The 24,653-nt window shown below is 37.6% G+C and overlaps 1 protein-coding gene across 2 annotated transcripts in view; it reads left to right on the plus strand.

Moving 5' to 3' along the window:
• The window catches only part of vat1l (vesicle amine transport 1-like), a 49,320-nt gene extending 24,723 nt beyond the window's left edge, over positions 1–24,597 (plus strand). Inside the window, exons 8-9 of one of the 2 annotated variants that reach the window (XM_066713821.1) lie at positions 17,994–18,077; positions 20,536–24,597. In XM_066713821.1, coding sequence (XP_066569918.1) covers positions 17,994–18,077; positions 20,536–20,634 — 183 coding nt within the window. In that variant the 3' untranslated portion in view covers positions 20,635–24,597. Of the gene's footprint in view, positions 1–17,993; positions 18,078–18,766; positions 19,942–20,535 lie in introns of those variants that run through there. The other variant, XM_066713819.1, reaches the window with a different exon arrangement.
• Positions 24,598–24,653: the final 56 nt, after the last annotated feature.

A 24,653-nucleotide genomic window follows, 5' to 3' on the forward strand; every position in this document is an offset into this window, starting at 1 on the left:
AGGGTCCGAATGATTCATCAGCTCCCTTTTGTAACGGAGCATATCTGGAACATTTCAAAGGCACACATGATCCACCTTGACCGTGGTAGTTTTTGTCTTGACACTATTTACTTTAGAATGGAAATTTAAATAGCTTAGAAATCAATTAAGTGATCACAATAAACTGATAAGATCCACACCCACACATCCAGATTGAATCAATTAAAATGTGTCAAAGTGGGCTTTATCAATCAATGAATTGTAGAGTGTGAATGATTCATATTTTCAGAAAACTATAAAGGAGCAAAAGTCAACTGTAAATTCCACAAACCTGCAAAGGTCTGCAGGTTAAGGAATAGAACTCAAAACCAATTGCAACAATTACAGAAGTGAAGAACAGGCAGGAAAAAAACATGCTGCAGACGGGAGTATTTTACAAATAGTCCAGCTTTTGAAGCAGTTACAAATTAGCATTGCTAAGGTTTTTAGCAGAGCGTTTGTTTACTGGGGCGGCCTTGCTGCTGGTCGAAAAGGTACATCTTTTATTTCGTCGAGTTGCAGAGGATGCTTCAGACACTTTTGGAATTGATGGATCCAATTGGGAATAATTAATCACTGTCAGTGGCCCATCCCAGAGAGCACAGCCAAGTATTTAAAGCTTCCACCATCTGCACTGTCACATACCTGCTCTTGATTCTTCGTAACCCCAGGCTGACACAAGATGTGCTGGAGCGCGACTGGGGATGTCAGCCCTGATTTATAAAGTCCACAAAGCTTTGGATGCAAGTCTTGGGCACTTATTAAAACCTAGCTAGCTAACATTCAGCTACAGGGTTCTCAGACTTCCGGGCATTACAAGGCAAGGTTTAAAGAATAAAGTATAGTTTATAGCAAACTAATCTCAATAAAAGCCTATCCCAGTTTGTAAAGTTAATCTGAAATGGTGGCAGAGTTAATTGGTAAAAATTGTCATGTTTTGTGAATCAATGTACAATTTTTAGAAATGCTTCCCACAGTATGTATATTGTATATAAAAATAGAAATCTCCAGTCTTATTTGAGTATTCACCGAAGAATTTAAAGGAGTTCTAATTATGATTTTTCTTTCACAGACCTAAATTGAATTACCTTTAACTTAAATTCTTCTCTCGAGTTTACAATTCAAAATAATAATTTAAAGAATGAATAGAAATCAGTGGAGGCCTCTAATGAACTGCATTGGACAGAAAACCTGTAGTTTTAGTAAGGAATGTCGGTGCACTTTATTTGCTTGAAAAGAAACAATCCACAGCATGTTTCTAGTGCAGATGCCACACAAGGAAAACCAAGTGGTAGTGACAAAGTGTCTCTTATGCCTTTTTTTTTTTTCCAAGAGGCCTGGTAGGAAGCCTTTTAGTAGGACATGCTATCGTCCATCTTTTAGAACTGTTATTTTATCACTTGGTACAGAATTAGCTGTACATGACTTTACTTTACCGCAGTACAAAGCCCCAGCAGCTCTGACTTTTCTTCCGCTTGTAAAGCCGGGCTTTGCGGGGTTGCTATGGAAACGTGGCACCTGCCTTGATAAATACGCTGCGGCTCGGTGACCCCTCCGAACGCCAGTGTGAGAATACAGTGACCGGCGAAGTGGCTTCTATTAATTACCCGCTAAGGACAAACTGAATATACTAATATTAACAGTGACCTTCGGGGCTCAGCCTAGCAGAACTCTTGTCATTCTTCAAAGGTTGTTTAAGGACAGTGTGTTTAAAAGATGGGAAACAGGAATGTCGTTTTCATGAGTGTTAATATTTATGCAGTGCACTGTTGAAATCGCCTTACACATTTATAAGGCACATGTTCCTTTAGAGTAGCTGACAGTGATTTTACTTTATAATAAAAGCCCCATGTTACTATGTGAAGTAAATTTAGGTGAGCAAGTATTATTAAAAAAAAACACTGCATGATGAGGAATTATTGAAGTCCAGTAAAATGCTCTCATAATCCTGGAGCAAGACCAGTCTTTACACTTACATTAATATCCTACAATAATGTATTTAAAGGCTAGTGCCATGATCAGATATTAAACTATGAAACCATCCCTTATTTATAAAAGCTTCTTTTATCACATCCAGCAAACACTGCATGATGAATTATACATTTAAAAGCAAATACCTTTGTTCCTCTTACTGTATTGAACCTTCCTTTAAGAAGTCACCCGGCAAATTACATCCCCAGTCTTTACTGTAAATCGTTATTGAATGCTTATGATATAATGACAGTTTACTCAAATGAAAATTCATTTTTTTTCTGCCTCCCAGATGACCTTGTGGCTCTAATCTGATTTGTAAGATGGCAGCAGAGCATCAACGTCACATAAAATACATTTTTTGCTAAATACAAACGCAGTGCTTAATCCTCGAATGCAGTTAGGGTGTTGCAGAAATTATTCTCTGGAGCTGTTAACATCCTCCTAACTGGAACTATCCATGTGCTATTCTGGTAATAGGCTTGATTTTTCTTCACCTGTTTGAATTTTGTTTGTTTTTTGCAGTTGATTTGCTTGCTGTATTGATAACTTCCATCAGATACTTTTTTATGCTACACACACGATCTAAAAAGGTGAAAACATCCACGACCAAGAAAACGGATAATAATGTGGCACAGCTTCTATTTCGATATGTTACCCAAAGACCACTAAATTATTATTTGTGTGATTGTTTAGATGGGTCCCCCTTAAGTCATTGTTTTAGTAGCGAGTTGGTTATTATGGTTGAGGACACAGGCTAAATATTTTTGTGTATAACAAATCGGAGCTCTGAAATACAAAATGAGGCAATTAAATCATTAGGCACTGCTTGGAAGCTTTCATGTCTGACTGCCACCTTTTGAAGTGGCGATTCAGTAATGGCATTTTATCAGCTGGACCTGATGAGAGATGAAACCTGGAATTAGTCTATTTTTTGTATTATTCTTCCTTTTCCTAGACAGCTGGTGTGAGAGACTATTTCACCGAAGGAAGCCCTTTGTATGTATTGACAATGAGATAGATGTGTGCAGTTTGGGTGTTTTTAATAGATGGCTGGTAAAGGAATATGCTCGCTGCACATAGATCATAGCCTGAAAAAGGGTTAACCGAGAAAAGGTTATTCAGTGTGCATTGGCAGTTGTCTTTCCTGGAGCTGGCAAATAAACATGTTACTATAAGAATGTAAACACAGGAATACCATTGTTTCAACAGTTGTATAGTGCTTAGAGAAAAGCAACAGAAAGTGCGTACCCACTTTAAATAGTAAAAATGTGTGTACTTTAAGCTCCGTTTTGAATTATTTATAAATCTGTAAAGGCACATGGCTCAACCAAAGTGATACAAACACACAGTGAGTGGCATGTGTGTTTTTGCATCACTGGGGCTGTATGCAGTCCTGTGATCCCAGCAGGCACCTGATAAGAGCGTTTAGTGTTCTCTGATGAGTTTTGATTAGTTCTGCATTTCCATTCCATTTGCTGTCTGTGTAATTATAGTTGCTTCACTGGTTTCCATCCAGCGGTGGTCTGAAAATTCAGAAGAACCTCTATCACAGATTAATGTGCAGCAGGTTGCTGGCATTATTCCTTTTTTTACTCACCTCCAATTACTTGCTTTCAATTTAATCAGCCTAGACAGGAATATCTTATTACATTTTTTATTTTTTATTATAATATATATTATAAAATCTTACAATTGTGATTAACAATTTGATCCCATCCAATAATCGCACATTTCAAACCTGTACTGGGTGGCATCTGTAATTTTTGTCAGAGACATCTTTCTTTTGTGTGGGAGAAAAAAAAAATCCAGCAAGTATAGGATTGTAATTTGCAATTACCGGATGGGTCAAAGTTTTGATTTAATCCCAGGCTTAATTGGATCTCACTAATGCCAGAGGAAGAGGATTTGCATCATAAATACCAATGTCAGAGTGTTAGAGGTCAGTGTCAGTGACTGGAGAGGCCCCAGAGCTGTAAGTTATTCTGAAACACTCGTGTTGTGACCCAGTATTTGCATACTTAGAAATCATCCAACGTAAGAATCTGCAGTTGAACATAGAGCCTTAAATCTTCTGAGGTCGGTGTTACTTGTCTATTAAACCTTGTAAGGATCACTCTTCAATACAATGAAAGACTTCCTAAGTTTAAAATCTTTATATTACCTTCAAAGAACACAATTCAGAGCAAATCAATGTATTCTGAGTGTTGTGCCAAACTGATCCAATTGAAGCTTGCAGCCCTGGATTTTATCTTGATTTTCTTTGAGCAAGTGATGCATATTTTGAGGAATTCTCTTTGTGAATCATCACTGATAAGACCACAAGAGACAATGCAGCTCATAAAAGAGTCTGCCATTTTTATGATTATAACTTGTCTGCAATAAGTTATAATATGTTAGAGGTATGTGTGGATTCAGAGAAGTATGTTTGTAATAAAGAGGGGGAAATAGTACATTCTCTCATCACAGTGCCTGATGATGTCAGAAGCCAGAAGACAGTTTCAGCAGAGACTGCAACAATATGTTTCAGACTTCCTAAGGCCATGGAAAAGTGGACCCAAGTGCATCGTATCATGTTGTGATTTGTTTATCAGATGTTGCCTTGGATGCCTGGCTTGATTACCTAGTGTTTGTGTGTGTAGCTGTCTGTCTAACCATTGATCAAAGGAAACCTCATGAATCACTGCTGTTCATTACAAGTGTGGCTACTGAATAGAGCTGAGTATTGGGCTTTGGCACCAATGTTGCTACTATAAGTGTTTAATTTTCTTAAAATATCCACTGTGGTGGGTTGCACTGAACTTGAAAGAGCAACCAGTGAAACAGTGTGAGGAAGACGTGGGGTAGTGACTACAAAGCTTTGATGTGTAGTGAAACTGTGAAGAATTTAAATCAAGCGAAATAATGTTAAAATTATGCAATGCAAATGCACTGATCAGAAAAGGGATGGTGCTGAAATAATTCAAAGAAGAGGGACCAGAATGAATTGCCAGTCTCAAAGGAATGTCATAAGCAGAGAGACATGTATCAGGAATTCAGCCACTTGCCTTGGACAGGAGAGACTAGGAGGTGATGTGATTCAAATTCAGACACAGTTATCCCAAGGGACTACTTAAAGCTTTGAGAACCTAGTGTTACCGATTTGGTTACATTTAGGACTGAAAACAGGATCCATTTCTTTAGACAGAGAGTGCTGACATAGTACCTAGCTACATCGTGAGAGTAGCTCAATATTATTCTACAAGAGATTGTTGGATGTGGTTCAGGGATAAATTTGAGCTACTAGCAACCAAACTAACAACACTGGCTGATTGGCCACCTCTAGTGTGTAACCTTTGTTAATTAAATTTATATAAATCTTATTTCTGTACTGTATCAAGCCTGACTAATAAATGTCTTGAAAGGAATTTTAATGAGGGCAGTCAAATCACATCGTCTTCAGTTTTTCATAACGTTCTTCAGAATACATTTCTGCTCTTTGAACATTGTGATAACTATCCTCACTTGGTAATTGTATTGTCATCAAAGCAAATGCAAATTATTCAATGGATTAATATGAGGAATTGTTCTGTTTTTTTCTAAATATCCTAATGAAATCTGTTTCAATTAAAACATCTGTTTATTTTCAGATAAACAAGAAATCCTGCCAGGAGTTTCAAGTTTATTTTTCATATTTACACTCGAGATATCAACAGCCTGACAGTCCTAAGGGTGTTGTTCTTAGCAAAGATGTGAGAGCTATGCCTGGATTAGATCTCAATTTACTGTCACACAAAATGTCATTCTAACCCCCCCCCCCCACACACACACACACACAAAGGAAAACAAAGCATAAACTTTGTATTCATTATGATACTAAGACACATCAATATAGTCATTCATTCGATAGGGAATACTGCTAATTAATTTCAGAATTACAAGACAAAGAATGTGAAAAACTCTAAATTTGTGAAAAACTGAATTTGTGCAAATTGCCTTGCCATTAGTCATTCAGTTGCACAGCACCATTTTTTTTAAACAGTATGAGTCACAACCCTGCTTCATTAAACCTGAAACAGATCTCCCAATTTAAAAAATAATTAAACATAATAATAATCAGGATTTATAAACTAAAACTCCCAGGCTTGCTGTAACATGGCCTTGGCCAAAACAGATGATCCACCATTCAGTATCTGTGCTCAGCCATTCAGTGCTTTTTAATCGCCGTTCGTAAGAATCAAGATGTGTGATCTAGACTGGTTTCTACACGAAACGCACATGCTATAAATCAGGATTTCAAAGAGGCTTCATCAAGGGTTTAGATCTTAATCCTGCTAATATTTGAAAGCCCATTCATTTTCAAAAGCATACTTTAATAATGACATTCACCATTTTTCTAAGCATTTGATTAATGCCTTTAAAACTACATCTGTATTCTCGGGAAAGGGAAATGTAAAATATCTATCTAAATAAAGCCTGGCTATTGATATCTATTTATATGTGTATGAATTTGTAATGGTAACATTTTTGACCTCCTCAGTAGTGTATGTTTGTATTGTAGTCTATAGCCCATGAATTGCGTAGATGAAATCGCTCTTATTTACAGTATAACTTGAGACAGTCTTGAACACAATGAAGATCATGTGTTCAAGAGAAAGCCTTACGGGGCCCAATGTGATCATGGGGTGCCTGCTGAATGTTAACAGCATCCTAATCCCTGTACACTCAATGTAATCCTTTTTATCCCAGTTCCATTGGCAATTATGCTACATCTTTTATAAGCCAGCTGGCATGCAAATAATTCAGTTACGTATTGTTTAATGGTAAGTGAACTGATATGACCACAGTGCTGTCTGAAGCCCCTCATTCCTTATTGGTTCAGTTTCTTTCACGTGGTGTGGAATCTGTCAGTATTTATTACACACATATTACACATTATATCCTAACATACTGCAGGAAAAGCCGCAATGCGCAGATTGAATGCCCTGATTTTTGTTGTACATTTATTAACTTAAAGTCCAAGTTAAATTCCACGTTGTTGAAGGGATACCTCAGGGTGGAATTTCTGTTTCATGGCAAAATTGAATGTACTTGTTTTCTCAGCTTTGGCTCTTTTGGAGATGTTTTTTTTCTATAATCGTTTATTCGCAGGTAAATCAGTGTGCAGTCTGTCCCCAGCATATTAATGAAAAGTACATAGGCCTTAGTGTTGGATGGTTGAGTATGCAGATTTTTTTACACATTTCAGTACTCCTAGGAAACATTGATTTAAAAAAGTCTACCAAATAATCTGTAATGAGCTATATTCCAGTTTTCCCTAATTTTAACATTTAACTTTTTTCCCTCTTCAGTACTCAGCTTCGCTTCCCTAAACAAATAAACTGCCTTTGTTCTCCATTTCAATTTGCACTGCATTGCAAAGATCACTGAAAAACTCTTTTTGTTGGGGTTGTCCATTCACTTAAAAGAGTACTGACACACTTTGCACCATAAGTAGATTAACTGGGACTTTTCCATGACTTGGTAAGCAAATCTGGGTCAAGGTCCTTAGGTTCATTCTGAACGCCACTTTCTGCTTGTTTTCTGATCTTTTTCGTCGAAGTTTTGTTTACAGAATTAAATGCACCATTTTCATTTCAAATTGTATTGTCCACGATACTTATGAGCTAATATTGCCTTGTCACAGAAGTGTGGCTGTGGGATTTGATCTAATTGTTTGAAGATGCTGGATGGGTGCCCTCAACTCTTTTAAGGACCTAATTAATGACAAGAAAAGTGAATGATGCCTAAACCAAAAGGTTATTGATATCCATAAGCAGCCTAGGTTGGAAGTTTTAATGGACCATGCCTGTCCCATTCATTATGATGTGGGTTACATGGTGAAGGGCAGTTTTTTTACTTTGGCCGTGGGAAGTAAGGGTAACCCCTACCTTTAGTGCTGTACATTAGCTTCAATTCTGAATAATGAGCTACCTTGTTAGCATAAGCATGCCCAGGTTACCAATTAATTTATCAGGAGACAATCATGTTGCATCAGACACTCCCATAATAAGCATCATCAGTTCTTATTGGGCTCAGTGAGCCATTGAAACCACTCACCTAAATGAGGAGCTCTGAAACCCAGCACTTGGTACAGGCTTAGAGTGATTTTTGTCTAAGGCCAAATGATCTTGTTAAGAGCTGGAATTAGTTTTAATAAAGGCCTTATCAAGCAAATCATTCAATTAAAGGGTTTGATTATCTTAAGTGATAAAGAGTTCAGGTAGAATGGAAAGCAGAAATTGTTACAGCAGTACCATGACCCAGGACTGTGAAACTCTATCATATACTGTATAAGTCCTTCTAGTTCTCTGGTCCTAGTACAATGTTAAGCATGTGTGTGTAAATAGATCTAGACTCAGTCTTCTCAGCCCTTTACTGTTGCCTGATGTACTTTCCCTTTTTAATTGTGACCTACAAAACCTAATTATTTAGTGCTTTGGAATGAACCAAAAAAAAGATTTTATGGAGAAAGAAAATAGTGAACTAACTTTAGTGCTTTTGTTTCCTTTGGACAGAGTCACCGAAGTATGTTAAAAAGTAACCTTGATAGGTCGTTTCAGTGAATGTGATGGATTAAATGTGTGTTGTTGTTTATTTTCAATGCATCAGGTCTCCTTAACTTTGGGAAGGTGATCTGACACAGTTACAACATCTCCGAATAGAAGACACATTTGACAGAAGGTCAGAGGGTGTAGAACATTAATCGCATTGTGTTTCATATTGCATGCAGGACTTAAAAACTGCAGTTGACGTTGCACAACTGTTGTGATGGTGACCCAATTGCCTTAGTCCATCAGAACTTCATAAATTAGCCAGCTTCTCGAGAGGATTATCGAGGAAAATGTGAAACTACCAAATCTGAAACATCTTCATTATTACAGGGCTGTGCTTTTTTTTTTCATTTCTCATCAGATGTGTGATTTGTTTATGCGTAACGTTTCGCAAGCTGTTTTGATAAACCAAGCTCCCCCCTACACACACATACACACAAGATGTGTCTGGCACTGCCTGCTCCCAGCTTGGCTCTGTGCACTCTTCTGATTTGCAAGGTTTCACAACTCAAATTCCTCTGTGAAGATGTCGGACTAAACCATGAGGGATCGTAGTGGCAGCTGTGAAGGGTTCAGTACAGGAATGCAGGATAATTGCCAGGCTTGAAGCTGTACTTTTATCAGATACTGCTATTGATCCAGACTCACTCACAGCAATGTGTGGTCCAATAATTAATTTAAACTTGAAGAGTGCGCCTTGTTTTTTTTCTTCTTTATTAAAGCATGCGATCACACAAGAGCATCAGGTCAATTAGAAAGCTTTTCGGGAGTAAGTGGCATGAATCAGAGCACAGACTCTTTAAACTTCTCTATTGCTTTATATAAAATAATACATTAAAAAAGGCATCCAACTGGGGAGCAAGGCCTTGTGACTCATCACAGATGAGTACGGATCCCTGTTAGACCCATGTTAGTTCACTATGCTTTAGATCTGCAGCACAAAGCACATCACTTTAATGTAAACTATAAACATGAAAGATCATAGCTACTTTGACAAGAATCACATATTTATCACAAAGGTACAAATTGTTTGAAAGGGAACAGCTTCCACTTTCTTTTTTCAAAAGATTTTGGTTTCAATATACAAACTGTTAGGTTTTGCCGGGCCTCCATATTTTCATGGGAACATTATTGTGTGTGTGTGTGTATGTGTGTGATTTATGTTAAGCTTGATGAGATGGCATGAGATGTCGTGTATTCTTTGAAATCACAGTCCATGAAGGACCCAATTAACGGCTAAATATGTTAAGAGTGCTCCGAGCACCTCCCCCTCACAGACAGACAAGTACTGGAATGGTTTGGCCGGCTCGGGAAGGGAACATGAGTGGACACACTGGAGAGGTGAACCTCCTGCAGAGACAGAAACCGGTTGCCGTCCTACAGTTTGTGGGAAAGACCTGTTGCTTACCAGAGTGAACTAATGGAGGGGGACATTGTCCTTGGCAATGCACACACCGCTCGTGTCTTCTAAACAGTTTGTGTCCTCTATGTATTGTTATCTGAACATAAACAGACCCTAACCTAGGTGTTCCTGACCATGGGAATTTGTATGTGTGATTTCTATTTTTTGTGTTAATTCATAGTAAGTAATTATTTAACCCACATAGAAATTACCGTATATCATTTTGGTTTAGGATTTAAATTAAAAGGCATTTTTTATCCATGGGTGGGTGAATATATGATATTACATCAAACATTGGAAGTAACTAAACAATTAAATTCAGCTGAAATACCGAAAAGGTCTGGTTTTCTAAAGGGATAAACTTTACATGGAGAAAATAAATAGAGGAGACAGAATAAAGAAACGCTTTTTGAAAGGTTGTCATCTGAATGTGTTTATGCCAAACAAAGCATAGTTATTCAAGGCACTGAATTAGACACAAAATTCCAGCAGCTATTTAAAATGAAAATTAAATAGTGTCATGTTGCATAAGAACAGGAGGGAAAAGATGTTTCTCATTCTGAATGCTCATGCAGAGACAGTTTTTACATATTCCTTGCCAGCTTTTGTTTTGTAATAATTTATGAACTCCAGGCTTGTGTAAATGAGGGCGAGTGGCAGCGCAATCCATTAACCTCTTGCCTTCTGCATCACTCCTGTGCTACTGCAAACAAGGGGACATTGCGAGGAACATACCAGATGGCTGTTGGTGCTGTAGCCTGATGTTCATTTGTCTGAGTATCGTTTGTAACAGGAGAGGATAAGAAACCATTGGCTGGCATTGTGGTGGACGTGTCTGGTAAAATGGTTAGTGATGAATCAAGTGTGGGGAAATTCCCGACTTAGAATTATTTGTATGTTGTGTAATTAATCATTTATGTTGTATACAGTCATGACAATGCAGAATGATGCACATGTTTTAAATGTATTTCAGCCCCTGAAGAGGGAAAAAAGATTGTAACAGTGCAGTTAAAGGAAGTCAGATAAATGCACCTGGACTACATGTAATTTCATAGCGACAAACTGTGGCCTCGCAGGGCTGCACACTCACCTAATTAAATGAAATCCAGCCCACTCAAGCAGAACAATGAAAACTACAATCTTATTTTCAATGCTTCTGATCCCCGAGTGGAAAAAGGCTCCAGGCCTTTAACTCTTTTGTTTGTAAGATCTTGGGTTGGGATTATTTTATGTTATGAAATGGAAGACATTAGATATTTGGGTCGATTTGTGAACTTTCATAGCGCCTCGTTTGCTATCCTTATGAGGATACATGGAACATACTGAATTAATCTGTCAGGAAACTGCCACAGGAGAGAGGGTTTGAAAAAAGGAATGACGTTCTATGTAAATGGATTTGTTGCTTACACTTAAGCATATTTGATCAGTTATGTGAACTGAATACACAATGCGCCTTATGATATACCAATGACTGTTGGGTCATGACAGGAATGACAACATATTTAAATGTCTGTCATTTTTTTTTTTAATTTACACTGGGTTTATTTACTTTAATACTGAATTACTTTATTACTTCTATTGCTTTGAATGTTGAGAGTGATGTAATATACATTTGCTGTAAACTGTGAATTTCCATTGCTTCCGAGCCAAGTTAACACAACATTTATCGTAATAGACTGCACTATAATATCTGAGATGCCTAAATTATTTAAGAAATCTGCCTATTTTTTTCATATTTTGCTGTGGAGTTTGTTATAAATTGAATAGTCTGACGTCTCCTGGATTTATGATTTCTATGCAAATGTGTCAGTTTTTAAAAAGACAAAGGTAAGTGGGGATAATAAACTCTCCAGAAAGATGATAATCACTATGTGGACCTGATTCAAAAACTCGCATTGTACCATCCTCCCCCAACGCTAAGGTTTAAGTAATGGAGACTCGAGAAATCATGCAGCATGACTCCCTTATTGCATTATCCTGTATACTTCTGTATGATGCCTATTAACATTCTTCCTCTCTGTTTTTCCAGTTAATAGCCTTTTTTCAAGTATGGATACAGACAATTTTATACAATTATATACAGGGCGGTGACACGAGGTCTTCAATGTAGAAGCTTTTGTTTTATTCCAGCAGAAAATTTAAAAAAAAAATCACAGATTCAAGCTCTGTGTGAATTCTATTTAGCTTTTTAAACAAACAGACTATACATTGATTTCCTTTTCAAAAGAGAAACTGCTGTAATGAGAACAGGCAGCTTTTTACCACCTACAACCTGCAATATATTTGGATAGCTGTTAAAGAAAATCAGTTGTGAACTTTCACCAGTCTTAAGCTCATTTAGGTATTTTGTGGAAGAAAACAAGGGGATTAAATATGTAATACCATCACCCACCTCCTTGAAGCTTACACATAGCTGGAAGTGTTTAGGAAAGCAGTTCTATGGGGAGTTTGGTTTTTCCTTAGCTTGTCATTTTGCACTGGCTTATTTCATGGAGGCATTCCAGTATTGCAAGCACAAAAGCTGGATTAATGTAGTCTCATTATTATATATGTAAGGAACCATCTAATCTGGGGTGCCAGCAGGTACATACACTGTATACCAAAATATCATTAGTATGAACGGTCACCAGGACAACCACTACAAATACTAGCCTACTGCATTCTAAAAATGCCAATGGGAGTCATATTTATAACTAGAAAGGTCACACAAAAGATACCGAAGAACAACTGAACAATCTCTAGCAAATCAGCAAATGTCAGACATAACTGGTCAGTACTGTGCAATTTGAATTTAGCACACACAGCACATCATGGTTTGTGTCAACAGTAAGTACAGAAAAATGATCGAATACGCAGTGCATTCGATATTTAAGCAATAGCACAGAAAAACAGCATCAAATAAGTTTTTGTAATGAGCATTGCATTAGAAATATCTAGCCTGCATGTAAAACCCCTGTCATAAATATCTTGAGGCATAGTGTATGAATAACTTCCTGAAATACGATGATATCCTGGCGACTTGTTTGTTTTGAGTACTCACGGACAGGCCCCAGCCAGGAATTTTGTGGCCCAGGACAATCTGATGGTTTAGGTTTTAAATTAAATTACATTTTATTTAACAACAAGAGACACTATCAATGAAACATTTCAAAATCCTGACATACTGATGAGTCTTTACTAGCAAAAAAAAGAATAATGGAAATTACATCATAGATGCATCACTAATTCACACCCTCTGCTTCACACAACACATTATTAACACTCCACTTAAGCTCAAATCCTGCATTTCTGCACATAATTGAGCCTATTTTGATAGCACTAGCATTCTAAATATATGCACAAGATCCTGATTAAAAATACAATTTATCCTAATCTTTCTGCTTTTTTAAAAATCAAACTTGGCCTGTCCAAAAATAAAATTAGTCAGCTGAGTAGTATTTCACTTTGTCCTTCTGTATTTAAAACCAAAAATAAAACTGTCTTCAGTAAATCACAAACCCAGATTGCTCAATAATTTCCCACCAAATCCAGCCCTTGGCAGAGCATCAGGGGCCTGGGTGAGAAACTGCTGTAGTGTGTAAACTGAGTGCATCCCCAGCTCTGCAGCCAAGACATTGGACTCTTTCCATCTAAAATGATTAAAATCGAACAAGTCTCACTTTCACCACTCCTGCCCTTAACACACCAATGAATTGTAACTGCTCCATTAGCTGTGTTTTGAAAAAAGGATTTTGAACCGGGGGTTCTTCTAGTCAGCCATATAAACTTTATTTCTCAAAGTCTCTGCAGACAATCTTGAATAGGCTCCAGGCCTTCAGGAGACGTCTGTAATACAGAGGTACCTGGGTCACATCCAGTCTATCAGAAAAATACTTTTCACCATTCCCAACACCCCCTCTGGTTGTTGGAACCCTAGAACAAGCTGTGCCCAGAACAGCAACGAAGTAACAATCTTATGAGGACAATTTAATGAGAACCTCCCCACATACCTCCTTAACAAACTCAGTCAGAGGGTCCCCACCACCCAGAACCCGGGCAAACTATCAACTTGCAGGTGTGCTGCCAACTATTGCCTCATACATTGTCCAGTAACCGGCTTTCTGTTTGTCTGAGTCAGATGTCTGTGAAGGGTTAAATGAAGTACACGTTGATTTTTAATTTTAGTAAGCCTATATTCTACACAGTACTTTCAATTAACACAGATACTGTGCTACCTAACATGCTGACACATCTGATGTGAAATAATAAGGCGGGTTACAATGATCAGATGGATGAACTAGCCTGAAACCAGTTCAATGCAAAGCTACAGAAAACATTTTGTTTGCCAGATGTGAATTTTGTCAATTTCCTGCATCAGATGTGGTTAAAGTTGTTCAATAAACTAAGCATTTTTCCCTTCTATAGCTTATATCCTTTTATTTATAAAACAATTAAAGATGCATTCTTAAGGCAGAAAGGTATGATTCAGAAGTAATTGAGAGATGTAATTAACATTGTGGATCTTGTCGAACCAAAGTCTGCATCAAATAGTGAGACCTAATGTTGAACTGATAATGTTTTATTTTGTTTATTAACTAATTAAAAAGAGTACTGTTCAGCTGACCATTAAGCTTCCTAATTAGACAGCTCACTGATGCCCCATGAGCCCATGCTATCCTGCAGGCACCTTCCTACTGCAAGATGCTGAAAATCAAGCAGCCCATTGCAGCCTCTTGCATCAATATTTCAGCAATGGTTTGGTGTCCTGGGATATAGCTTTCTCCATTCTCCATTATTGATTTTAAAGACTACACGATTCTTTGCCTTGATTACCGTATAGTCTGGAGTTACAAGACAGCTAAGAAATTAGTGGTTTGCTGCACAGCCCAGTGATTGGCTTTCTTGAAATCTGCTGAGAGTCGAGATGTAGAGACTGTTGATTATAGAAACACCTGGGCGAGACCTCAGAGGAAATAAAACAGAATCCACCTCAACTAGAACTGAATGTTTTGGGTGTGGGTGTGTGGGTAAGACTTGAGAAAGGTTCGAGAGAAAATAGCAGTGCCTACCAGCAACTCTGCAATTCTGCACCTGTTACCTGCCTTAACACCTTAATTCTGAACTTTATCTAGTGAGTCATACTCCATTAGTGTTAAGAATAATGACAATCCTAGCAGGCAAACATTAACTTCTGTGTGTTACATCAAGCTGCATTAAGAACACTCTGCCTGCTTTCCTCGGTGTAATGATTATTGCAACGGAACCACTGGAGTGTTACATTTCTCCTTCTCGCTGTAAGAAGGTGCAAGATTACTTTATTGTTTCTGTAATCTTTTATAGGAATAGACAAGACATCATGAAGGTCAAGCATAAGTGTTGGACATATCAAGCATGAAATCCCATGGGTAGATCTGTAGCCACTGTATAAACCTTTCTGATTTATCATTGACTGTCCTCCTAACAAACAAGCCGGCTACAGAACCCAGGGCAGCATTTCATTGACTTATACTATCTGTAACCTTTTATGTATTCCAAAACCATTATTACTGTGCGATCAAGAGTATTTGTATGCCATTTCATGAAGTAAAAAGGAATTCTTCTCAGGGGATTCCATATTTCACTGGGTACATTTTCACAGAAATCATTAAATATGTAATAGTGGAGACAAGCGATGCAGACTTAATTATAATATACATAAGTGAAGAAAACAATTAAGATAGTTCAACGGAGATATGGCAGGGCTGTGAATTGACGGGACTCCGGTTTTAAAGTGTTTCTTTCTGAAATGCTGTACTGTTGAGAGCAACAGTAGGTTTATTGAGCACTCTTCAGTAAGAGTAAGTAGGCCTACAAACCCCAGAAGAGACCTTGACAAATGATCCAGAAGGAGACAAGGAAGGTTTCAAGAAAGAAGATGGGCAGTAACCCCAAAAATGAATCTCCATTTAACACTGGAGTCAGTTTACTGCTTGGAAATTCCCTGTCACTGGTGGAGACGGATCAATTTTAAAAGAACAGACATTGATATAGCACGAGTGCATCATTAACAGGACGAAAAATATTTAGTAAAATAATATACTCTGTAACAGATAATGGATTTTTTCATTGCTCACATTTTCTCTCTCTTGGGGACACATTTTGACACCTAGTTAGAGCAGAAATCCATTTGCTTTTATCTGTATGAGCATATTAGAAAATCATGGTTAAGCAGGAAGGACCTTAGATTTATTTATAATTTTTTTATGTGATTTGAAATCACATGCCAGATCTGTGATGGTACTTGCATTCCAGTGTCTTTGTCGATTGAAGGACCCTTTGATCACTACATGATCAATGAGAAGGGAACCTATAACAGAAACAATAATATAAAAAAATCCTAATATTTACACAAACCATGTGGCATACATCTAGCAAGCCTATGCAGGCAACTGAAAACCACAGTAGTGCTTTTGTCTTTGTCCCCTGAAAAAACACAGATCAGGGTAAATCAGGATTCTCTATAGGCAGTGTCTGAAAGGGGCTCACATCAGACATGCACAGCGCAATGTGTCTGAGACTGAAGAGACCAACAAGTCATTGAACGCGGCACAACTTGGAGTGCGGCGCCGATCAAAGTTGTTTAGCTAGATTAAGTCCTTAGAATGTGGGCAGATGATCTTTAAAGGTTCAATTGATTTGGAAGGCGCTGGGTTTCATCTGTTGAGATGCCTCACCGCTACTGCCACCTGCTGTATAGTATAAGCACTTACAGTTTTATCCTCAGAAGGGGTTGCAGCTTCAAATGGTTATTGCCCTTAAATTCAAAAAGGGTTAAATCCGTTACATCTACCTCCATCCCTAATTTTAATGGTAAGTAGCTTTTTTTTGCAGGAACAACCAAAAACATGGGTCTGTCAAGAAAAGAACAAACTCAGTCACCTTATTTCTTGACTACCTTGGTTGCACACTGTTGCACACTGTTGGGTTGTGTACAAATTCAAGTAAATCTAATTAGAAATGAATGATCTGTCTTTTCTGCACAGACAATGGTGCCGATATGCAGGGAATCCATGTGTTCCGAGGTTTGTGTACAAACGTAGTTATGCAGAGATCCAATAAGGTCTGAGAATGGTGTGTTCCAGAGCTCAGGAATGTATATTAGATTATCATTGCCTTGCATGAAATATATTCTTGATTTCACTCTTTAAAAAAAGGCAGTATTGGACAGTGACATATTGATTTACACATTTAACTAGATACACAGTATTGTTTTCTTATGTAGCCATGCACCCCAGCAGATTAGTCAGTTTCCTGATTGTTTTGGCAGTAGTTTAATGCTTGTCAAAATGTTTTCATGCAGGGAGAGAGACACTGGCTGCACTGTGATGTTCGGTACCCCCTCTATCATTCTCAAAAGCATGTAAAATTAGGCATTGGCCCATATACATAATGGATTAGCACAATTGCAAAAGCACAGCAACACAATCGATCTTCCTTTATGTTTTGCCACGAGGTCCAGGCTCCAGATCATGACAAGAACATAAATAAAACACCAAGCATTTCAAATGGAACCCCAGACCATTGAGATTTAAGCTTTCGTGTCCAAGATTAAACATTTGTGATGCAGGTCGTCTCAAGCCAAATAAGTAATCCTCAATGTATCTCAGAACTGAATTAAATAAAGTTCCATTCAAATAGAACACCTCTTGCTGTATGAATTTCTCTTTGACTTTCTCTCTTCCTTTATTTGTGTGTGTGTGTGTGTGATTGTTTGTGTGTACAATACCTTAACTTTATGGCTGCTGCAGTAATGTCAGCATCAGTTACTTCCTGTACATAACAGCAGTACCCAGAGCACAGCCCTACTGCGCTGAGTGGAAACTGACATCTTCACAGTGATCGCACTTGACTTATAACCTAGAAGAAAAAAAATGATATTTTTGCTAGCACAAATTATAGCACATTACTTCAGAAGTTATAGCAGCACACTGAAATATATTCCACTTAACCCTGCTAATTATTCATGAAGTTGCCCAGAAAGTAATTGAAAGGATTGCTTAATTGCTTTGCAGGTAAAAGAGGCCATGCAGAGGATTCACGACAGAGGCAACATAGGAAAACTGATCTTGGATGTCGAGAAAGCGCCCACTCCTCTGGTAGGTAAACTAATATCCATTATCTTTGCACAAGAGACTGCACAAAGCACGTGATTGCAGTTATCATCACATTTATGGGTAAATGAACAGAGCAAAACAAGTTTTAAGGATGGAAAGTGATCTTTGCTATGAAATGTAAATGTTCTGAAGCCCAACAGTGTTGAAGCAGGATCAAAAGGCTGGAAGCTGAGGCCGGCAGCCTTTGTGTGTTTTAAGATCTGGCTTAAATGATTGTTTTTGCGTACTACTTCGGTGCTGCCTGTTGGGGCCAGCAGTTCTTTACTTTGAGTGCTGTGCCAGAAGCATCTGTGATAATAAGCTATTTTATGGTTTGATACCATGCAGGTCAATAGTTATTTTCAATGGGTTTATTTATTTATTTATTTTTTCCTTGGTTTTGGCCGTTTTCTCCTCCACTGCATTTCACTCAGTTTGCTTTTATTTCACAAATGCCTTCAGCAGAGCCCAAGCATTTCAAGGTTTAAATATTTGGAATGCATCAAGTAAAGTAATTTAACCTTAAGTATACTCTGGAAAGTACAATACTGTACGGAAAACTGAAAAAGTATTTTTCCTCCCAGTATAATATATTAAAAAATACTAAAATCTATTACTATTATTTTTAAAGATTACATTGGTTTGATTTCAGTTTTCCAGAAATGTTAATGCATTTCATTGACATTTCTCAGGAGGCCAACTGTAGCATGACAAGACAAGGCCCGATGACAATCAACAGGAAAGCCAGTCGCACGTCACTGGTTTCCATGGAGACCCTTCTGAATAAAAACTAATTTGAGGGCAGCATCTCTGGAAACAAAAGCTGTTCCTACAGTGCTTGACTATTGGCAATCAGGAATCTCTCCATCTCTGGAGTCTGTTAATGAAACAGTATGTTTTAAAGGTTAATTCCCCTGAGTCAGGGTATGATTGGTAATCAACAGACCATCAGTCCCTCTGAAGCACAGAGCAATATAACTGTTCTCAGACCCATAGGAACTACAGTTGTCAAAAAGCACAGTTAGTGGTGCCCCAATGTAGGTACCAAGTCATTCAGATATATCTGGACCCATCTGCATTATGTGTCAAACTGCACATACCAAGTCCACAGACCTTTCTGTCTTACATTTTATGTCAAGATCTGTATTTAATATTGAATACAATACATTTACAATGTAAAGCATCTTTTTAATCAGAAGCTTAATCTCTTTGCAGCCCAAGGCCTGGTTTAAATAAATTTTTCAATCCACTGGCCAATAAAAAATTCTGTAAAGCATTACTTGATAAGTTTTTATCTACTTTTTTGATCTACTCACAAGAGAGCCACCTTATGTTTCTGGTTTTGGAATTTGTAATTGGTCGGGGTGTCAAAGTTGACTAATTAATGTTTCTTTCACAGCATAGATAAATTCAGAGACTAGATATAGCTGAATGACTCCAGCTCTTTAATTGAAATACGTTTTTATTATTATTCAGTTATACTGTGTATTGTGAATCTTCATTGTGCAATTGTAAACAAAAGTGATGTATAAGGTGCAGAAAAAACAAAAATACTGCAGTCATTGTCACTGTTTAATTGAATGTTATCCTGGCAATGTAATCTCTTGTTCTGTGTCTCTTGGTTTGAGTCACAGAAAAAAAAAATGTTTGTGTTGATTGTATACTTGTGAAGCAGAATTAGATTCTTGACATTTTTCAGCATTGACAGGGCCCTTTTCATCATTAAAACAGATTATAAAAAAATATATTGGAAAGAATGGACTTTTTTTTCAGATGATGACCTTTTCAAATCGACAACTTACATTGGTCTTTCTGAAATAGTCACATACTTCGGCCTACCAGTATTTCCATTAAAACAAGACTCGGTCTATAGATGAGAATTATTTTAAACCACCTTTTTGGTGAAAGGTTTTGATCTCAACCAATTCAGCCAAATTTTCAGGGCCAAAACCTGTTGTCATGTTTCTGTGAAGACAGATATATCCCCACTTCACGTTGTCAGTTCAGTCGATCATTATTTTTCAATTATGTTACGCTTATACAGTTTATTGGGTGAAATATCAGCTTCTATTTTGTGTGTTCCATGTTCACACCTCCCAAAATGGCTATTCAACCAGTCTTCAACTCTGGTACAGGATAGTCTGCAGTTAGTGTTTTAGGTCATCTTAATCCACTAATCAGTTTCTAAATGGAAGACAGGTTAGTGATTGATCAAATAAGCTAATATTAGGAAGGACCTCAGGCAGTTCAGGTTTCTTAAGTTGCCTATGAATCAGCAAAATCAGATAGTGTTAAAAACACAGGGTCATAAAGGCATTGTATTTTTAGGAACCCCACTGCTTGCTCTTTAAGCGAGAATCTGCAAACCCCAAAGTACAATATGTGTCCCAGTGTGATGTAGCCATGGTGGGAGGTGGGCAGCGGTTTCCTGAACAGGGTTAATGTGCCACTTTCTGTGCAGATGGCCAATGACAGCACAGAGACGAGCGAGGCGGGAGAGGAGGAAGAGGACCACGAGGGCGACAATGATAACAAGGAGCGAATGCCTTTCATCCAGTAACCGCAGGGAAGCCAGGTGGCCAGGCTGAGGGGGGGAGGGGGGATTGTCCAGAGAGGAAGGAGGAGTCTGCAGGAGATTGATCCAGGACCTGCCCTGTGTACCAGTGAACAAAACGCCGTAGTACAGTGTGTGTTGTTGTGTTTGTCCGCCAGTCAGCTGAGCTATAAGCTGTTTGAGAAAAAAAAAAGTGGCTTTGTTGAAAACTGAAGTGCCATTCCCAGTGCAGTATTAAAATTCTGTTACATTTTGTGTTGCCGACTAAACTATCGTTACCAGATGCTTTGTCTTGTTTACAGCCTCTTGTGGCTAGTGTGTGTCGGTGTGTGGGAGTGTGTGTCTGTGTGAGTGAGTGTGAGAGAGAGACCGTAATTTCGGAGCATTCCAGAAAGTTAAAAGGAAAACCACTTTTCTGTTTATCTGTAACTCTTTGATTCCCTCAGGCTGCCTTCAGCCCAATTTGATGGGAGTTAAATTAGTGCACTTTGGGCACCTACACAAGTGCTTTTCACAGCAGTCTCTTCAGTTTTATTATGGCATAACGTTCGGAGGTTATGAAGAATACTGCACTAGCGTTTTTCTGTTTTGTGGTTCTAATTGTATTTAAAGAGCCAATCGAAAATGATTTCCATTCCTCACAGTTAAGACAACGACATTGCCTCTAGGGGTCTTTTTTGATATACTTAAAAGAAAGAAGAAGAAAAAAAATCTGCTACTTAAACAATTTCTCATCTGCAATCTGGAATAAAAGTTAAGTATTGCCATGATGCCAAATATCTGCATTGGCAAACATATCCACAGTAGTGCAAGTCGGATTGGCTCAATTCCTAAGAAGGTTTTCACCTTAACATTCCCACAGGATTATACAATCCCCCGGCTGTGCATTCAGCTGATGTGTTTATATGATGCCTGCCCTTTTTCAGCCCTTATAAAACCATAAAAGCAAGGAGATTGTCTTTCACTGATACTGCAAACCTACAGACTGAAGAAGGGATTTTCACCCCTAATACAAAAGCAAAAAATAAACAGCAAAGTGGTTAAATGTAATGACTACTGATACTTACATTTCCGTTTGTACATTTTTTTGTGTGTTTTTCTTCTCTTTTTAAATTCAATAGTATTTTTATTTTTATTTTTTTGCATGTTCATAACTATTTCAGTTATGTTCACCCGCTAGTGCCTGCATCATGTGTAAGATACAACACAACTGAGTGCCAGTCAGAAGGACAGCTTGAGTCAGATTCAATTATGGATAAGCTGAATGGTAATTCAGTGTTATAAATGTGTGATAAATAGTTAAATCACTAGTTCTGAAACCACACTCAGGCTCTTGTAAAAACTGAGGCCCTCCTACCGGGGAGAGATTGACTCACAAGTATTACACTACAGAGAGTGCCAACACGTACCATTTCGAATGGATCAGTGCTGTGGATGCATCTCCTCTCAGGTTTTGCACCTCAGTAGACTGCCCACCGAGTTTGGGTTCCCAGTTTGTCAGACAGTAAGTAATGGTAGAAACTGCTTGGGGCTCTGATTTAAAGTATCCCACAGTAGTTAAACATGGATATTGTTTAAGAAGCTATAGGCAATGTAATGTCCCTCTCTGTGCCTGATGGTGCCTCTTTGTGCATTTAATCAAAACAGAAATCAAGCCTATTGAAGAGAATTACAGTATACTGTAATGCTGCAAGAAAAACATTTATGTCTAGACTACTGACATTGATTCAGATCACATAGAGGAATGAGTATTATTGACTGAGCTATCACATAAAACATAACAATTAAGAGTTGGCATACACTGCGCAATGTTTACATTCAAATATTTTTCTAGTAGGCCCTTGAACATACCATGGCAGAGTATTGTTAGTTTGTTGGTTAAAGCATATTATTAGAGTAATAGCACCAATATTTCAATTTAGACCTAGAAAGTTTTAGAATCATGCTATTGTTAATGAATTTGGATAATTTCAGGGGAAAAAATGCTTTCAGTAAAAGTTTGAAGAGGATTACATTTATGTTGATAGGATTTAAAACAAGAGAAGCTGTTTAAGATAAGATAAGCCAAGTAGCCATTGAAGGAAATATAACAGTGCCAACATAACAGGAGACATGTCTTTGGATTTGTTTTTTTTAAAAGGAGTATGCTTTCCAGGGGATATGTTTGCTGTATTCATGACTATTCATTCCTAAAAAAAATTGCTTGAGGGATTAATTGATAAACTTCTGTAGGTGTTAGTGGAAATGAACACCATATTGTACTTCTGGTAGATTCGTTTTCACAGTGGTCAAACTTAAATCTGTAGTTTTTTTTTTTTTTATAATACATACAGTTACTCAACTTTGGATACCTGGATAATCTTGAAAAGCATTTAAGAGTCAAATGTGAATAAAGATTGATGAACCTTCTAAAAGGAACAAAACAAGAGGACACCATGTTTCTCATATAATTTTCTCTGTGCAGATACTCTGGACATTCATAAAATGGCATACCACTTGAGAAAGTGAATACATTTTCGTATCAATCTACAGTAGTCTAGACAGGGACACACGCACCCGGGGACACAAATGGAAATTGGGCTTCAAGGCATTCAAGGTGGGAAAACAGGAGACACTTCTTCACACACAGAGTTGTCACAATCTGAAACAAACTCCCCAGCGATGTGGTAGAAGCTGAAAATTTGGGAACATTTAAAAATAGACTGGACAGTATTTTTGGATCACTTAGTTATTAATGGACACCGAACGAGCACGATGGGTCGAATGGCCTCCTCTCATTTGTAAACTTTCTTAATTTGATGCTGATTCCTCCTTTCACTGTATTTCAGTAAAAATCTTAGTCTCCACTTATTTTAACCCCTGGTCGTTTTTTTATACCTAAACTAACATTTACATTGCGAAAGTCTGTACTGTATTCTGTAGATATGAAAAAACTGATTTTAACCGTACCTTGTTATGTATATGTCCCCCCACAGACGCTGTACATTTCTGCAAAAAGAAATACAAAAAGGGGTGGTTTGGATTTTGTGAATTTGTAAATGTTTAACGTGTTTGTACCTCTCACTTTTTTTCCTCTTTCCTTTCACTGTAAAAGTTCAGCAATGTAGAGGTTTGCCTTCAAGTATACCCCAAAGCCTTGTTTATTTCGGTATTGCCTTCTCTCCTAAATGTGGCAGTAAAATACAAAACTAACAAGCCTTCATTGCACTGTATTGTGTCCACTATATTGGGTTTCATGGACAGACCAGAACTTTTAAACTTTAAAATTGCACTTGCAATGTAATTCTGTATTTTTTAAATATAGTATATAGTATATTGTATTGAATTTTAAGAAATATCTCCTTCATGGAGATTGAAAACAGTGGGTTCAGCAGCAAAGCAGATAAGTTGAATGTGAAGCACAAAAAAAACAAAAACTACAGCAGATATTTAATAGAATTAAGGAAACACTGAATAAAACTCTGGAATCAAAAGAACTGGGGAAGCAAATTCAGTCACTGGCAACATTGTAAAAAAGACAACAATATGGCATAATTGTCTTGTTTTAGGCTTACCTCGTCATCCTCTGTCAAAAAAAATAATTCTACAGATTAGAGAAAAAACAGGCAGAAATTTAAAAAAAATCTTGTGTAATGTTTTTTGACACCTTTAAAGTTTGAGGAATATAAATGACACTTAATCTTGGATAAGAGTTTTGGGAATCAAGGACAGCAAATCCATATTTGAATATCTCTTCTGTGGTCCTTAACACATATCATTTAGACTTAGCCTTCAGTGTATCTGTGTATCAGAGTTCAACATGATAGGTAGCTTTTCAATTTGCCTTAAGAAACTGCATAGGCTTTTTCATTAGTTCAAGCCTGGGTACAGACAATGAAAATAGTGTTTAACTGTATTTGTTGTTACTAGTGCTTTTGTTGTGCATACAAAGCCAATTATGTTTACATGAATAAAATTATCAGCATAGCATTCTGTGCATGGTGTGTGTAGTTCTTGGACTTTGTGATTTCTTAAGATGCCTTTCT

The sequence above is a fragment of the Amia ocellicauda genome, chromosome 9, assembly GCF_036373705.1.
Source record: "Amia ocellicauda isolate fAmiCal2 chromosome 9, fAmiCal2.hap1, whole genome shotgun sequence".
NCBI classification, from domain to species: domain Eukaryota; kingdom Metazoa; phylum Chordata; class Actinopteri; order Amiiformes; family Amiidae; genus Amia; species Amia ocellicauda.